The sequence below is a fragment of the Solanum dulcamara genome, chromosome 12, assembly GCF_947179165.1.
Source record: "Solanum dulcamara chromosome 12, daSolDulc1.2, whole genome shotgun sequence".
Taxonomy (NCBI): Eukaryota; Viridiplantae; Streptophyta; class Magnoliopsida; order Solanales; family Solanaceae; genus Solanum; species Solanum dulcamara.
In genome coordinates this window covers 54,428,177-54,443,251 of record NC_077248.1, presented here as the reverse complement: position 1 = coordinate 54,443,251, position 15,075 = coordinate 54,428,177, and the positions used below count along the sequence as shown (strand labels likewise).

At 31.7% G+C, this 15,075-nt stretch overlaps 1 protein-coding gene across 1 annotated transcript; it reads right to left on the bottom strand.

The window, feature by feature from the left end:
* Positions 1–226: 226 nt before the first annotated feature.
* LOC129877384 (protein NRT1/ PTR FAMILY 4.5-like) lies at positions 227–5,608 on the bottom strand. The gene is made up of 6 exons (XM_055952882.1): positions 5,506–5,608; positions 5,314–5,401; positions 4,572–4,789; positions 4,091–4,498; positions 1,962–2,077; positions 227–1,311 (listed from the first exon to the last, which is right to left on the bottom strand). Exons 1-6 carry the CDS (start codon positions 5,506–5,508, stop codon positions 396–398), a joined length of 1,749 nt encoding a protein of 582 aa, XP_055808857.1. The 5' UTR covers positions 5,509–5,608; the 3' UTR covers positions 227–395.
* Between the last annotated feature and the right edge of the window lie 9,467 nt (positions 5,609–15,075).

Genomic DNA, 15,075 nt, shown 5'->3' with positions numbered 1-15,075 from the left:
AATAGTGGGAAGATATCTAATTTTTCCGTATGAAAATATTATTATTGTTTTTTTCACTGATCAAAATATCTATCAATATATCTATGAAAATAATCATCGAATATTTTTCAGTGGGAAAAAAGAATTTATTTAGTACTACATATATGATATGAAATTTGCAAACTAAAAACACATGAGATGTCTGTTGAGTCGTTTTTGGGCATTTAAAGAAGAATGGAATTAAAGATGAATGAACAGTACATGCTTCATTTCACATTTGAAAAGCTTTTACAATCTGATTAAATTTCAACCATATATCTATGTAAGAACTTTCACCCTCATCAAACAAAATTAGCTAAAAGCACAACTCAAAAGAATCAACACACAGCCCCACAAAACATTACTCTCATTAACATTTAATTTTCTCCTCCTTGTGTAATTGTGACATCATTCTCATTTGCCTTGAGGAATGGCACCCTACTAACAGAAGCTGATTTAGGTAAAACAATTTCATTATCATGACCTGAATTGTGTTGATCATCTGCTTTATACTTGTACCAAGTAGCCCAATAAATATAATTTATAAAGTTTAAGCAACTTAGAATAGCCAAAACCCAATAGAAAAGCTGCAAATTATTCTGATCCAAATCTTGTCCATCCAACCATCCTTTCTTACTCGACGAAACTCTTTTGGTGACTGAGTTAATAATATCAACAAACGCACTGCTCAGAAAGTAGCCAAAAGAGAGTGAAATCCATGTAAAAGAAGTAGAAAGTGACCTCATTCCTATAGGTGCTTCCTTGTAGAAAAACTCAAGCATTCCCACTAAAGTAAACATATCAGCAATTCCAAATATTGCATATTGGAAAGATAACCAAAACACATGTATAGGTTGCAATGGATTTGTCAAGGATTGATTCTTTCGTTTAATCTCAACCACTGCAGCTGTAACCATAGAGATGATAGATAGGACTAATCCAACGCCTACGCGTTGGAGTTGTGTAATACCAGAGGGATGGTTTGTGATTTTACGAGCAAATGGGATGAATAATAAATCATAAATAGGTATGAGAATACACATGAAGAGTAATGGGATTACTGGTACTGAAGGTGCTGGTACTTCAAAGGAACCAAAATGACGATTCATTCGATAACCTTGTTGGACTGAGAATGTTTGAAGTTGTGCTAAACATGTGTTCATTATAATGGTGCTCCCTATGATAGGCAACATTCTTGTTACTATTTTCACTTCTTCTACTTTTGTCACTGTGCAAACTCTCCATTCTGTCAGTTCAATACTTTTTGGAACAACTGCAGCTTTGTCTAAACACCTGCATTCATGCATGCACTTATTACCATCTTTATGTATATTTCAAACTAGTGACTGATTACTAACCTCACGTTATAGGTTAAAACCGGGAAAAGTGATTCTCTAGCTCCTTACAAACATTTATTTTAGCCTCTTTTTTTTAAAAAAGAAATCTTCATTTTTTACACTAAAAGATCTGAAAAAGTCTACGAGCGCAAGAGATCTCATTTCCTCTCATGATATTTATATAAAAATATATAATATTTGAGAAATTAAGATTTTTTGGACACTTACAAAATGAATAGAAAAAAATAGTCTTTTAGATCTCTTATTATAAAATGAAGATCTTTAATAAAAACACCGTAAAACTAAAAAAAATAATTAATGTAAGTGCCTAGAAAATCAATTCTGTTGGGAATAGAAATATCTTTTGAAAATATCTAGTCTTTTAATTGGAAGAAAATAATTTATAGGAGTAGTTGTAAGTTGAAACTAAATAAGCGTAATTAACTTTTTACAAATGGACCCAGAAATTTAGTGGGATTCCCTTTTTCTTCCTCCTATCTTGGCTCACTAGAACCAAAAAAGAAGAAGAAAAAGTAGATAATTACAAAATAGAAGTATATATAGGCCTCCAATAATATTTAGTTAGTGAAGATATAATTACATTACCTGAATTGATTAGTATGAGCAATTTTAGGGTCTGTTGAGTCTGAGTTTTTCTCATACAAGTGTTGAGGGTTATCTGGTAATGGCAGCTTTCGGTTTCTGATCGCCACAGTGATAACCTATAATATTAATAAATCATTAATTAATTGATAGATTACATAAACATGCCTTTTAATTTAGCCTCAATTGATATTTATGCCTTTTAATTTTAAATGTATATAAATAGACACTTTAACTTGTATAAGGTTGAACAAGTAGCACTACAACAAAAGAGACGTTTAGTGACAATAGATTTTTCTTTTAACGGCAATTAAATTAATGTTATTGCATTCAATGTCGCTTAAGCTTTTAAGGTGGTTTATATAGAGTGATAGTTATAAATACTTATATTTATTACTAGATCATTTAAGGCGCCCAATCTAATTTCACATATCTTTTTGGGATTTAGTGAACAAGTTCAATATATTACTTCATAATATGTTTCAAATGCTCATACAACATCTATGAGTTGTTTAAAAACCAACTTGGGAAATCTGAATTTTAATAAATTTTATGCAGCAATGAAATAGAGAATTACGTTAGATTATGAGTTAGCACATTTCATGTTCGAGAAGTATATAAAATGTTGATATCTTTGAAAAAAATTCATCGATCTTCATATATTTTCGCAAGTGGTATTTTTTTATTCACATGATGTTATCTTCTTTTGTAATATTTGCACCACAAACTTTGAATCTGATAATATAAAAATCCTTATTCAATCAATATGTAAAGACCGTTTCAAAGCCTTTCAAATTTCTATTACTTCAATTCATATATTAGTTATTTGTGGTTTACTTTGCCGATGAATTTTGTGATATATTTTACTATTGTCTTCGATAAGTAGAAATACTTCTATTTATTTTGATTTTAATATTGAAAGTACCTTGATAAAATTGATTTCTAACTCCACAACAATAAAAACAATCATGAAAGTAACTTTATTTTTATAAATAAAATAACAATTATCTTAATGTTAAATTCCAAATTACATTAATAAATTTTTTTGATACTGAACTTTAAATATCATACGGCAAAAAAAAAAAATTATGAATCTTACCCCACAAAATAACCAATACTTATTTTCTTTTTTTTTGATTGTTTTTCCTTTTTTTTTTCTTTTCTTTTCTTCGTTTAAATTTCTCTAACATAGTCCTTTTCTTTTGTTTCATTTTATTTTTAACTCCTCATTTTTGTGTATAAGTTCGTATTTTAGTATTCCTTAGAATTTGAATACTAAACTTTTTTTCTTCAAATTTTCTCCGTTAGATAGTTTATCATATTTGATATTAAAAAAATATCCTATATAGAAATAAAAAATTAATTTTTTTTAATTGTTCAATGAATATATTATCAAAATTAACAATTTCTTGATAGTCAAACATTGTTTTCTCTTTTAGTCATTAAATTTGTCATTTTAAAAATTAAATAAAAAATATTGATACATCATTTTATATTTTAATAATCAAAATACGAACTTTAGTACCGGTCATATTATGTAACATAATACTAAAAACATGTTTACGCAGTAATCCTTAAAAGTATTTTAGGAACAAAAAAATAACTATTCAAACACATTTTAATTTTAAATTAGTTCAAAACTTTTATTTTTCTAATATGTCCAAACAAGCTTAATATTTATTATTGTTTGTCAGAAATTTACCAATAAAAACTTTCATTTTAACACAATTATTAAAAAAATCCTTATGGGCCCATAACAAAAGTAATGATATGTATGGATTCTTCTAGATTATTATTTTGATCATTAATTATACAATTATTATTTGCCCTTAAATAAAGTTAAAATTACTAAAATGCCATTAGTCGTCATGGCTCTTATTGCCGCTAAATACTTTATATGTTGTAGTATAGACACGCACATCCTTTGTAGCAATACGTGTGAGACGCCACGTAGAACGCATGTGTCTATTTGTTCAACGTTATATAATTTTAAGTATTTACTTGTGTACATTCAAAATTAAAAAAACATAAATGTCAGCTGAAATCAAGTTAAAAAAGTCATATTTATATGTTATGCCTAATTAAAGTGTAAGACGAATAAATAAAATAAAAAAGAAAATTAAGAAAGAAACCTGGAGTATCCTTGTGAGTGGTGGGGTTTGAGCAGGAAGTTGAAGTCGATAGAATGGCTTTCCAAAGACAAAAATAATGAAACCAATAAAAGTAGTAGCAAAACTGATGAGGAAACCCAGCCACCAACCTTTATTAGTGCTAACCCAAACAATAATTGTGACACCAATTGCTGAACCTGACACTGAGCTTAGCAATAGCCAGTTGAAGTATTTTCCAACTGCCCCTTTTGAATTATTCTCATCAAATTGGTCTGCACCCAATGCTGGTAACGCTCCCCTAACACCACCAGTACCCAATGCTAACAAACACACTGACACATAGAACAATACTGCTATCCCACCTTCTAACGAATTAGACTTAGGTTGCAAAATTGTGTAACGAGCTTGAGTCGTCATCAACGCCCATGCCTAATGTAATATCTGATAAGATTAATAACTGATAATTCTATATATTTCAGATCGATGAGATCGATTAACTTACGAGTATTTCAGCAGTTCCAAAAATGAGAATGGTGTGGAATCTGTTGAGGTAAGTATCAGAAATGAAACCACCAATGATAGAGAGCAAATATGTTGAGCCTAACAAGTTAGTGACCGTGTTGGCTGAACCGCTGAGGTCGAAATGCATCTTCAAAGACAAGTATAATACCATGCTCACCATGTTTGCTACAAATCCAATGTTGTCTAATCCAACAAAACCTACAAATTAAAATCATATTTCACTAGCTACTCCCATCCTAGCTCAAAACATAATTATGGGTTCTGTATTTTATAATGACGATTTTAAGAGATAATAATACCCGGGTTCTAAATTTAATATTTACACATATTTAATAAATTTATTAATACAAATATTACACTGTTTGAACAAAATTTACTGGGTTCAGCCCATTACTAAAGAATCACTGTATTCCCACTGAAAAATGTTTAGTGGCTATTCCCACAGTTATTTTAATTGAATCGATGAGAAAAGAAAAAAAAATAGTAATGTTTTTATATAGAAAAATTAGCTCATTATTTCAATGAGAATCTATCTTCCACTATATATTTTTTCAGTGAGTTAATTTAGTAAAAAATAAGTGGAAAAATTATGATCTATAGCATATTAGCATCCCACTAATTCGTGATGGAATTTTTTTTTATATTTATATTTAGTAGTGGCCGAAGCTGCATGCGATGCGGGCTACTAACTCCACACCAAAATGGAAAAATATTTCTCTTACCATAGATGAAAGAAGAAGCTCTAAATCCACCTTTTCCTTTAATTTTGCATGACATTACAGAATTGTACTCTAACTTTGTACCTTCCTCCTGACAACACACAAAACAAAGAATGAAGCAACAAAGTTTTTGATTTTTATTTTTTGGGGGGAGGGGAAGGGGGAGTTAGAGGAAAGCAAACACTGAGTACTGACCATGGTGGCAGAGGATTGTCAGTTAGACCAATAACTGCCAAAGTGGTTGTAGGACTTGTAAGTGTTAAATTTGAGTTAAGTGTTATAAAGCCCTTGAACGGCAACGTTCTATATAATGGAATTTGTTACTTGGTGTTCATGATTATGACATGGCTGGCATCTATCTTCACTTTGACAATGGTCATAATAGCACAAACTATGGGTTGTGGGCACCCCACTAAAGTAACGAACTTTTTATCAAAGCTTTGCGGGAGATTTAATTATATAATTATACTTGTGGAAATTAATAAATATCATATTGAAATTACATTGTAACTATGAGTTGTGACGACTTTTTCTCTTTGAAAATAGCACATATAGAAAAATTATACTTGATGAGACATATGCCTATAGAATAGTACTGCACAAGCTGTTTATCCTCACTTATTGATTGAATTATCTAGTAGTGTTATTGTGGGCACACATACTGCTAAAGTAGATATAACATCTTTTGCCCGCTTCTACATGGCATGTCTAACAAAGCCAAATCTAGGTAAAGCAGAACCTTCATGGGCCCAAAAGTACACCGGATTTGAAAGCAAATTTTTGGCTGGGGTCAGCAGGGTTGAATTCAACTAGCTGGCTACACTTTTCTCCAAAATCAAACACATAAATAATGGAAAAAGGAATGCATGCACCTCTCCCAAAGACTATTGTTTTGTCCAATCCCTTCTTTTAGGTACTCCTTCCACTGTATGTTTGGGAATTGATTCAAAAATTTATTTTTTAAATTTACTGTCTAGGATAAATTATTTATTATGCCTTAAATAAGTCTTTTACTAAAGTTGAAAGAGCCTTTGTTAGCTTGCTATTTTATCTGATATCATTGCTATTTTTCTAATATTTTCCTAGTTATAGAAAAGTAGGAGCCTTTTGGATATGCTTTATCTTTGTGATTTTGTAAGCCTATAAAATGCAGACTCTTTCGGTTAATAAAGTACGTTCTTCTACTATAACTTTTTAAGTTTTTTAGTTGAAGAATCTCTCCTTTTCTAACACTATATTCCCTTAGTTTTGATTTACTAGTCAAATATTTTTGAATTTAATTTTTACTTTCATTTGTCATTTTGACAAATCTAGTACAAGTTTTTTTTATTATTATTATATTCTTAATTTATTAACATTGAGTTATGTATTTGAAAAATATATTGGGTAAATATTTTTGGTAACTTATCAATTAATAAGGATAAAATGATAAATTTACTATGTCAATCATTGTTTTCTTAATAGGTGTGTCAAGTCAAAATTTGACAAGTAAATTGAAACATAGGGAGTGTTAAAAAAGAGTTGTCTTGTTTTAATTTTCCTTCTTCAATTTAGAATATTAAGAGATAACCTAATTGTCATGATAAGTTTTTACATAATCTTTAATAAAAAAATTGATTAAGAGTGTAGTTTGGCTAATATATTCATTATTAATTCTTTAATCCTTATCTATTTACATGCCTTTTAATTCTAAAATAATTAATGTTAAGGACAAAGTTGAAAATAAATAATCAATTCTCCTTCGATTATTTAAATTGACAACTATTTTGAAATAAATATATTTAGTATACATGACAACTAAAAAGGAACAAATGGAGTATAATAATTTCTTAATGTATTTTTCAAAATATTGAATTTATTATATTCAAAGGATATATTGGTAAAATTATTATTTATTATTGCATGGTGTGCCAAGTCAATGTTGTGCAAGTAAAAATGAACGGAGTACCATTTAACATAGACATATACTCCCTCCGCCCATCTTTACTTGTTCACTATAGTTGTCCAACAATACTTATCCATTTTGAAAAACCAAAAAATAATTTATCCTTTTATATCTCTTTTACCTTGATATGAAATATCTAATACATTTTTTAAAATATTATTGAAAGAATAATATAGAAATATTACCTTTATTATTTGTTATTTTTTAAGATTGTGCCAAACTAATAGTAGATAACTATTATTAAAAGGGAATAGTTAGCTCATCAACTTTGTTCCTTGTGGAAGTCACCACCTGGATTTGTGTAAAAGACATATATCCTACAGCTCCACTAATCAACCATCCATTCTAGTTTGATAAACTGTCTTGCCAATAAAGATACTCTGTAAATTAAATGCGATCTTGCTTTGAAAGTTCCAAGAAAATCTGTAAGCTTCCTCTTATCAGAGCATAACCATTTGTATGTCAGTCTAGTCATGTCAACTTTGGACTTAATTAAAATGACAGAATAAGTACTTGATTGGGTCACTTATTGGATACTTCACTTGTCACATGAAGCTGGTAAGTCCTCTTAGATAGTAATAGGCAATAATTGGGTCACTTATTGGATACTTCACTTGTCACATAATTTTCTATGATATATACCTCCACCATTTTTGCTTGTCTAATATATAAAAAATAGTTATTTTGATTTTACTTGTTCAATTTAAAAAATCAAAATATAATTTATTATTTTATTTATTTTATTTTTATTATTAAATATTATTCATTTCTCAATATTTATATGACTTATAATTAGTATGAGTAATATGGTAAAATTGTTGGTCTATTATTATTTCTGGATGTATTTAAACAAAATGTATTTGCGCAATTGATTTCGTTACGAATCTCTTGGTGTGATGGAACCTTAAACTGACAGCTTTTATTTTGTCTTCAACTCATTAATTTGATCTGGAAGAATAAATTAACATATAATATCTAGTTAATACTACAATTCATTATGAGTTTGAGTCACAAGAAGCAAAAAGATGGGAAATCATACGTTGGGGTTAAAAAAAATAAAAAAAAAATAAAGTGGAAAAAAAGTCATAAAAGGGAGTGAAAGAAAAAAACAACTAAATGCATGAGTCTGTCTACATTATATTACGGGAAAATTTCGCAAATAACCATTATAATAAATTTAATTAAGTTTTTAATTATAGTTTGCATATTTATGGATTGTAGCTATAGTTTAAATTGTATCGTTTGTATAACTCATCGATTTGTATAATTCATGGGTTTGTATAATTCGTGGATAATTGAGTTATTTTTGTATAAACTCGAAATAACGAATTTCTACAAATACAAACATCCGAACTTTAACAGTTATCCAAATTATATTATACAAAATTACATTATACAAAAGTTATACAAATTATATTATACAAAATTCGAATTATACAATCGTGCAAATTATAAAATCTCGAACCATAATTAACACTAAATGTTAGTGTCGAATTATAAATTAGCTAAACTATAGTTATGTTAACTAAAACTAGTATATGTTTGCTTATTCTTATAATTTCCCTTTTTATTACTAGTTACTAGTAGCAGTATTATCCAGCAAGTGAATAATCGATTAATTTCAGGAGTGTAGCCTGTGCATGAGAATGTTCTAAGATTTTCCTTGCATCAATGATCAAACTAAAGGCGACTGTTTACAAAAAAAAATTTGGCATTTTGATTAACACTGGAATTTCTAAATAGGGGTTAAAGACAAATGGATTAAGGTAAATTTAATTCATTTTCTTTTGGATGAATCAATAAAGGAAAGATCGAGTACAAACATACAAATAACTCAAAGAAAAGGGAAAATACAAGAGAGAGGAAAATGTTTGAGGCGTTCTTCCATTAGAACGCTAAGACAAAGGAGCTAGTAATACTGTTTCACAGAGTTTTGAATGCATTTCCCTCTTCAGCGGAGTTCCGTTAAGTCTGGAACATTGAATTTAGTAGGGTAGCATATGTGGTTCCTGTATATGGGGTTTTGAATGAATCCCGAGGATCCATTCGGAGTAGGTTGAACTCGTGAATTGTTTGTTGTGTTTTTGGTGGTTGCAGGCCTCACGATCATGATGGGTTGATCATGAAAACGACCTTCGCTTAAGCAAAGACCCATTGCAAAGGTGAGGGCCGACATTTGTTCGGGGATCATAAAAGGAACCTTGAGCGCGTTTTCGCGACATTTGAGGGGTTTTGGCTTGGGTTTCGAGGTTTAACCCCATTTCTCCCATTTTTGAGTTTTGAAAAAACTCTTGAGGCAATTTTCAAAGTGATTTTCACGGTGTATCATTTCGGTAAGTTTTTTGACACTAAATCTTCAATTCTCCATCATTAATAAGTGATTTTTAACATCAAAAATCGGAATTTTGATTAGCAAAATATGAGATTTTCAAGAACTTGAGTTTTAAAAGAAAAATGGTGATTTTGAGTTGAATACAACTCCATTTTTGAAATGATTTTCACCAATGGATTCCAAATGGTTTGGGTAACCTATTTATGTTACAATTTTTGGATTCAAACCTCATTTTTTGAAATCAAAATTTTGAGCCGCTTTGACCTATTTGTTCAAATTGTGTGTTATAGGTGTGGTTAGTTCCAGAATATTATTGTGAATCCTTGTGTGACTAGATTGTGTTGATTTGGATATAAGGGAAAGCTCAAGTTTTGAATTGATTGTGATTGATAAGGCAAGTGAGCCTCTATAACTTTGTAAACCTTATAGAATTTTTGAATTCTCTTTGTTGTATGTGTTGGGGAGTAATGGAAATGAGGTGATGAGTTAACTATCTGAATGAATTAACCTTAACTATTGAATTGGGTTGACAAAAAAGGTAACGTGTTGACTTTGTTGAAAAGTGCGAATTACTGTGAAGTTGATATTGATGTGTGGTTGAAGAAATGCTTTGATAGTTTTATTGTGATTGTGCATTACTTGAAATTGTCATTTTCTCATTATAGCGTGAACATGCCTATTTGCATTATTTCTAAGACACAGTGATGAGATAGACATATTTTGATGCCGCTGTCAGTTTCAACAAGTGTATTGATGCCGAGGTAACTTTCGGTAAGTGTATTGATATCGAGGTCATTTTCGACAAGTATATTTATGTTGAGGTCATTTCTGATAGGTGTATTGATTTTGAGGTCATTTTTGACAAGTGTTAGTGATACCAAGGTCATTGTCGGCAAGTGTTAGTGATGTCGAGGTCATTGCCGACAAGTGTTAATGATGCCGAGGTCATTATTGGTGAGTATTATTGATGGCGAGGTCATTACCAGCAAGTGTTATTGATGCTAAAATCATTGTCGATGAGTGCTACTAATATTAAGGTCATTGACGACGAGTGTTATTAATACCGATGTCATTATCGGCGAGCGTGATCGATACCAATGTCTTTATTGGTTGGTGCATAGGAATAGGATGTTCCACATGAGTCCCAATAATTGATTTTGCATGATAATCTTGATATTTGTGTGTGATAAACTTGATTTTTATGATTGATAAATGTGATACTTTTGATGAGTGAGTTGTAACATTTGGATTGTGATTAGGAAATCTTGTGAACTATGCATTGTGAACTTAGCTTGGGCTGATTTTTGTGTAGGTGGTAGTTATGATGGTTCAGTTAGGTTGGAAGGAGCTCTTACTTTGTCTTATTGAATTACTTGATGAGTACCGTGTTGTTTGGTACTCACTTCTTTCTTCTACACTTGTGTAGGTTCTGAATCCAGACTCATGACTTAAATTTCCTTTTTGTTCATCCAAGGCTTTTTGAGGAGACATTGAGAGGTAGCTGTTTGTCATCTAGCGGACCCTCTTGTTCCTTTACTTATGATTTGTTCTATTTGAGAAACAAATTCATTGATACTTGTATTTATTTTTTAATTCCGCATTTTATTAATGACTTGTACACGTGACAAAAAGATTTTGGGGGTTTAATGAGAATGACTAAGTTTTCCGTGCTTATGTTATTATTTATTAGTTCTTTATCACATATATTTCGTATTTATTGGGTTTTGGCTGACTTGTCTAGGTGGAAAATGATGAGTGCCATCACATCCACTTTTGCGTAATGACAAAATGGTATCAAAGCTTTAAGTTCTTAGGTCTCACTTGTGTGTATAAGCCAAGTCTAATTGAGTCTCGAGGATCAGTGTGAAGACATCCGATACTTATCGTCGAGAGGCTATGATAACTTTTAGAAAACAATCTTCACTTCTCGATTTTCTATCGTACGTCTTTTATTCGATCTAACTCCTATCGCTTTACTTTATTAACTCACTTACTGTGATGACTCATGCTTGATTCTGCGTGCGTTTAGTGGATATGTCTTCATGTGGTTTTGGTGTTAGATATGGTTTTGATGCATAAATGATAGATTTATGGAAAGGATGTGTGGTCAGAATTGGAATGCGTTGTGATTCAAAAGGTGTAATACCCCAGGAATGTGGAAGGTCCCAAACCAAGTTACAAAGGATGAGTTTCCAGAAAGTGCAAAAAACTAGCACTAGGAGCTGGCCACGGAAGCCTTCACGGGTCGTGGTAATCATCACGAACTATGGTGAGCAACTGTGGTAGAGATTCATAGACTTAGATCTACAGGGGACGAACCACGATAGAGGACCACAGACCGTAGTGAGCATCACGGGCCGTGAAGCCCTCTGTGGTAACCCCTTCCTAAGACCCTCAGGAAATTTCCCAAGGCAATCTTCACGGACAACCCCATGGCCCGTGGAGCTTTTCACGAATCAAGATGGTCTGTCTAGGGATACATTCATCTTATATTAGGGGTTTTAAGTCCAATTCTTTATCTTGGGAATATATTTGGAGATGTTTTAAGGTCACAAGAATCCTTAAGCACAAAGTTAAGTTGAAAGTTGCCTTACCAATTAAGTTTTGATGTAAAATTCTACATAGGTCAACTTTAAGCAATCATATCTCCTTGAATATATAGATTCAGGTGCCCTATAAGCTACCAAATCAAAGGTATATGAATCCTCTTTCCAACGCCACTGAGTTTGCCTTATTTGGAGTTCAGAGTAATAAGTTATGTCTATTTTAGTTAAGCTACTGAGATAGGTGAGGACTATGGATCGTGGTGGACTTCTGTGAAATGCAATATAGTCCGTAGTGGCTATCGGTGAAGGCCACTTTTTCAACTAGTTTAAGCCCTAGGATCACTAGTGAGCATCACGACCCATGGAGGTCTTCTATGAACCTCAATACGGTCCGTAATGGTCGTCCGTGAAGAAGGTTCAAACACTTCTCTGCAACACTTTCTGAAATATTTTCCAAGTTTTTTATCATGGGACCCCACCACGGTCCGTGGTGGGCATCACAGACTGTGAATGTTCCCAGTGAAGCCAGTTCCGACCAGATCTTTAAAGAGGTATTTTAGTATTTTCCTCTATTTTAACCCAAAGTGAGGTCGTTTTGAAGGTATATTTCATATCTAAAAGACCCCAAAGTCTTCCTACACTCATTCACTCTCACTCTCACTCTCATCCTATGAACTAAAACCCTAACCTCCCAAGTGCTCTCAAGCCTTCCTCCATCTTCAAGAAAGGTTCTAGGGTTTCACTCCAAGAAGATCAAGCCTCCATTTCTTTTCAAGTTTGAATTAAGGGTTTCATCCCCCCAAGATATGTGGGTCTTCATCCATGGGTTCTTCCATCCATGGAGCCCAAATATTTTTTAAAATTAATATTTCAATCTTTGATGATGAAATCTTATGGGCTTTTACATGATGACTCTAAATCCATAGATTTTGATATATTTTAAGTTTATTTACATATATTGATGAATATTGACTCTTTATTTCATGAAGTTATGATGTTATTAAAGGTACTTATATGAAGGTATGAAAGTAGTTTTTAAAGTATATTTATGGGTTGTTTTAAGATGTTTAAATAATGTATTCCTTTACTCTCATGCATGTTAGCATTGATTAAAATGACTTGAACGTTGATTAATTTGAACCCACCCAGTTTTGACTTTATTTTCACTAAAGCATGACTTGAAGTTTATGAACTCCAATTAAAGGTTTAAGAAAGATAATGACTATGGTCATGGGAGTCTTTTCAATGAAAGAATGAATGGTTGTGAAAAGTGTCCTCACCTAGTTTTACTTTATTTGAATGAAGTTTGAAATAAAAGCTTTGACTCCAAAATGAATGATATGAAGCAAGGGTTTATGAAATGGGAGTTTTATGATTGATTGAATAATGAAAGGACTTCTTAGCCAAAGTAAGGTTTCAATGTGAAAGGACAATTCTCGCATTGAATCAAATGAAAGGTTTTAATGAGCTATTCCATCGAATGATGATTTTATGTTAAATTTATATAAATGTTCATGTTATTATAATATTTAAATGTTATTCTGTTGAGATCTTACCTAGCACCGAGCTGGACTAGGGGCGAATACTCATGTCCCAGAACAACGTGCCACTGTAGGTATAAATGAGATAGAGATGAATACCCAAATCTCTAAGAGTTGAGTACCCAAAATATAAAGGCTTGAAGGTGAGTAACCGAGTCTAAGAACTAGGGGTGATTACCCAATTCACACAATCGCTTAGTGGATCCACGTAGGCATGATAAAGTTTACCTTGGCAAGTAGTCTCCCCTTTTTCCTCCGATGTAGGGGTAACATCAGGACTCCATGTTATAGCTCACATGGTTTGTGTCGGTTAATGATTTCTCTCATAAAGGTACAAGATCCCTCTTCCAATATTTAAGATATATCATATGATGTATACTATATCTATCACAATGTAAAGTATGTGCTTGCACAAAGTTAAAGATTTCTTTTAAAAGGTTAGTGGTATACTTATTTATGATTCATGGTACTTTGCAAGTATATAGTTTCTTATAATGACTCATTATTACCTCTATAATGTTTAAGTTTCTTTTATGATTCATGATGGTTTCTATATTTTATTGACTAAGCTTCATAACTCCAAATGATATTTCAAATGATCGCAAGGTTCTAGCATGGTCCCTTGCATCACCTTATTGTATTATGATATATTGCATTGCACGCTCACATACTTAGTACATTCAAAGTACTAATACATACTTTTTCCTACATGATATCACCATGTAGGGACCGACGTTTCTCCTTATTCTTTTCCACGTGGCTAGGTTGATCATTGAAGGCTACTTAGTTGGTGAGTTCCCATGTTTCGGGAACAACATTCTAATTTCTTTTCTTTCTATTTATATGTATAGATTTTTGTTTATCTTGTAGTACTTTTGGATACTTATCATGAGGGTGACATAGGGACATGTCTTAACCCCTATCAAGTCTAAATAAAGTAGAGGTATTGTTGGACAAATAGATGATGTTTGATGTTACCTATGATTTCTATTCTATGTTATCTCTCTTAGTCCCATTACTCCTTTTTCTTCCACAATTTATTGCATATAATTACCTACGAAAAGTTTAATGAATGCTAAGAGGCTTGGGTGAGGCATCTTCGGGTGTCTTATTTATCGTGTCACGTCTAGACCCTAGGCTTGGATCATGACAAAAGAAATGAGTAGGGTTGTGGTTCAATAATGTATTTTGAGGATATGATATAGAAAAATGAACAATGATTGAGAGACTTCATGAACATCTTACCTTTCTGGCTAGTTATTTAGTAGAGAGAATAGTATTTGTACGGCTTATATGATATCTAGAGTGGTTTGAAAATTGGGAATGGTGTAATTAAGGGAAGGAAAAGGCAATGATTACTGTAAATTTGAAATATCCAGTTAGTGAGGTTCGTCATAAAAA

What these genes read in the sequence shown, in the direction of transcription:
- LOC129877384 (XM_055952882.1), bottom strand. An exon ending in AGCTTCTTCTTTCATCTATG is followed by an intron (nt 4,790 to 5,313) that starts GTAAGAGAAATA and finishes TTTAATTTGTAG; the next exon opens with GTTTTGTTGGATTAGACAAC. An exon ending in TTGGAACTGCTGAAATACTC is followed by an intron (nt 4,499 to 4,571) that starts GTAAGTTAATCG and finishes ATATTACATTAG; the next exon opens with GCATGGGCGTTGATGACGAC.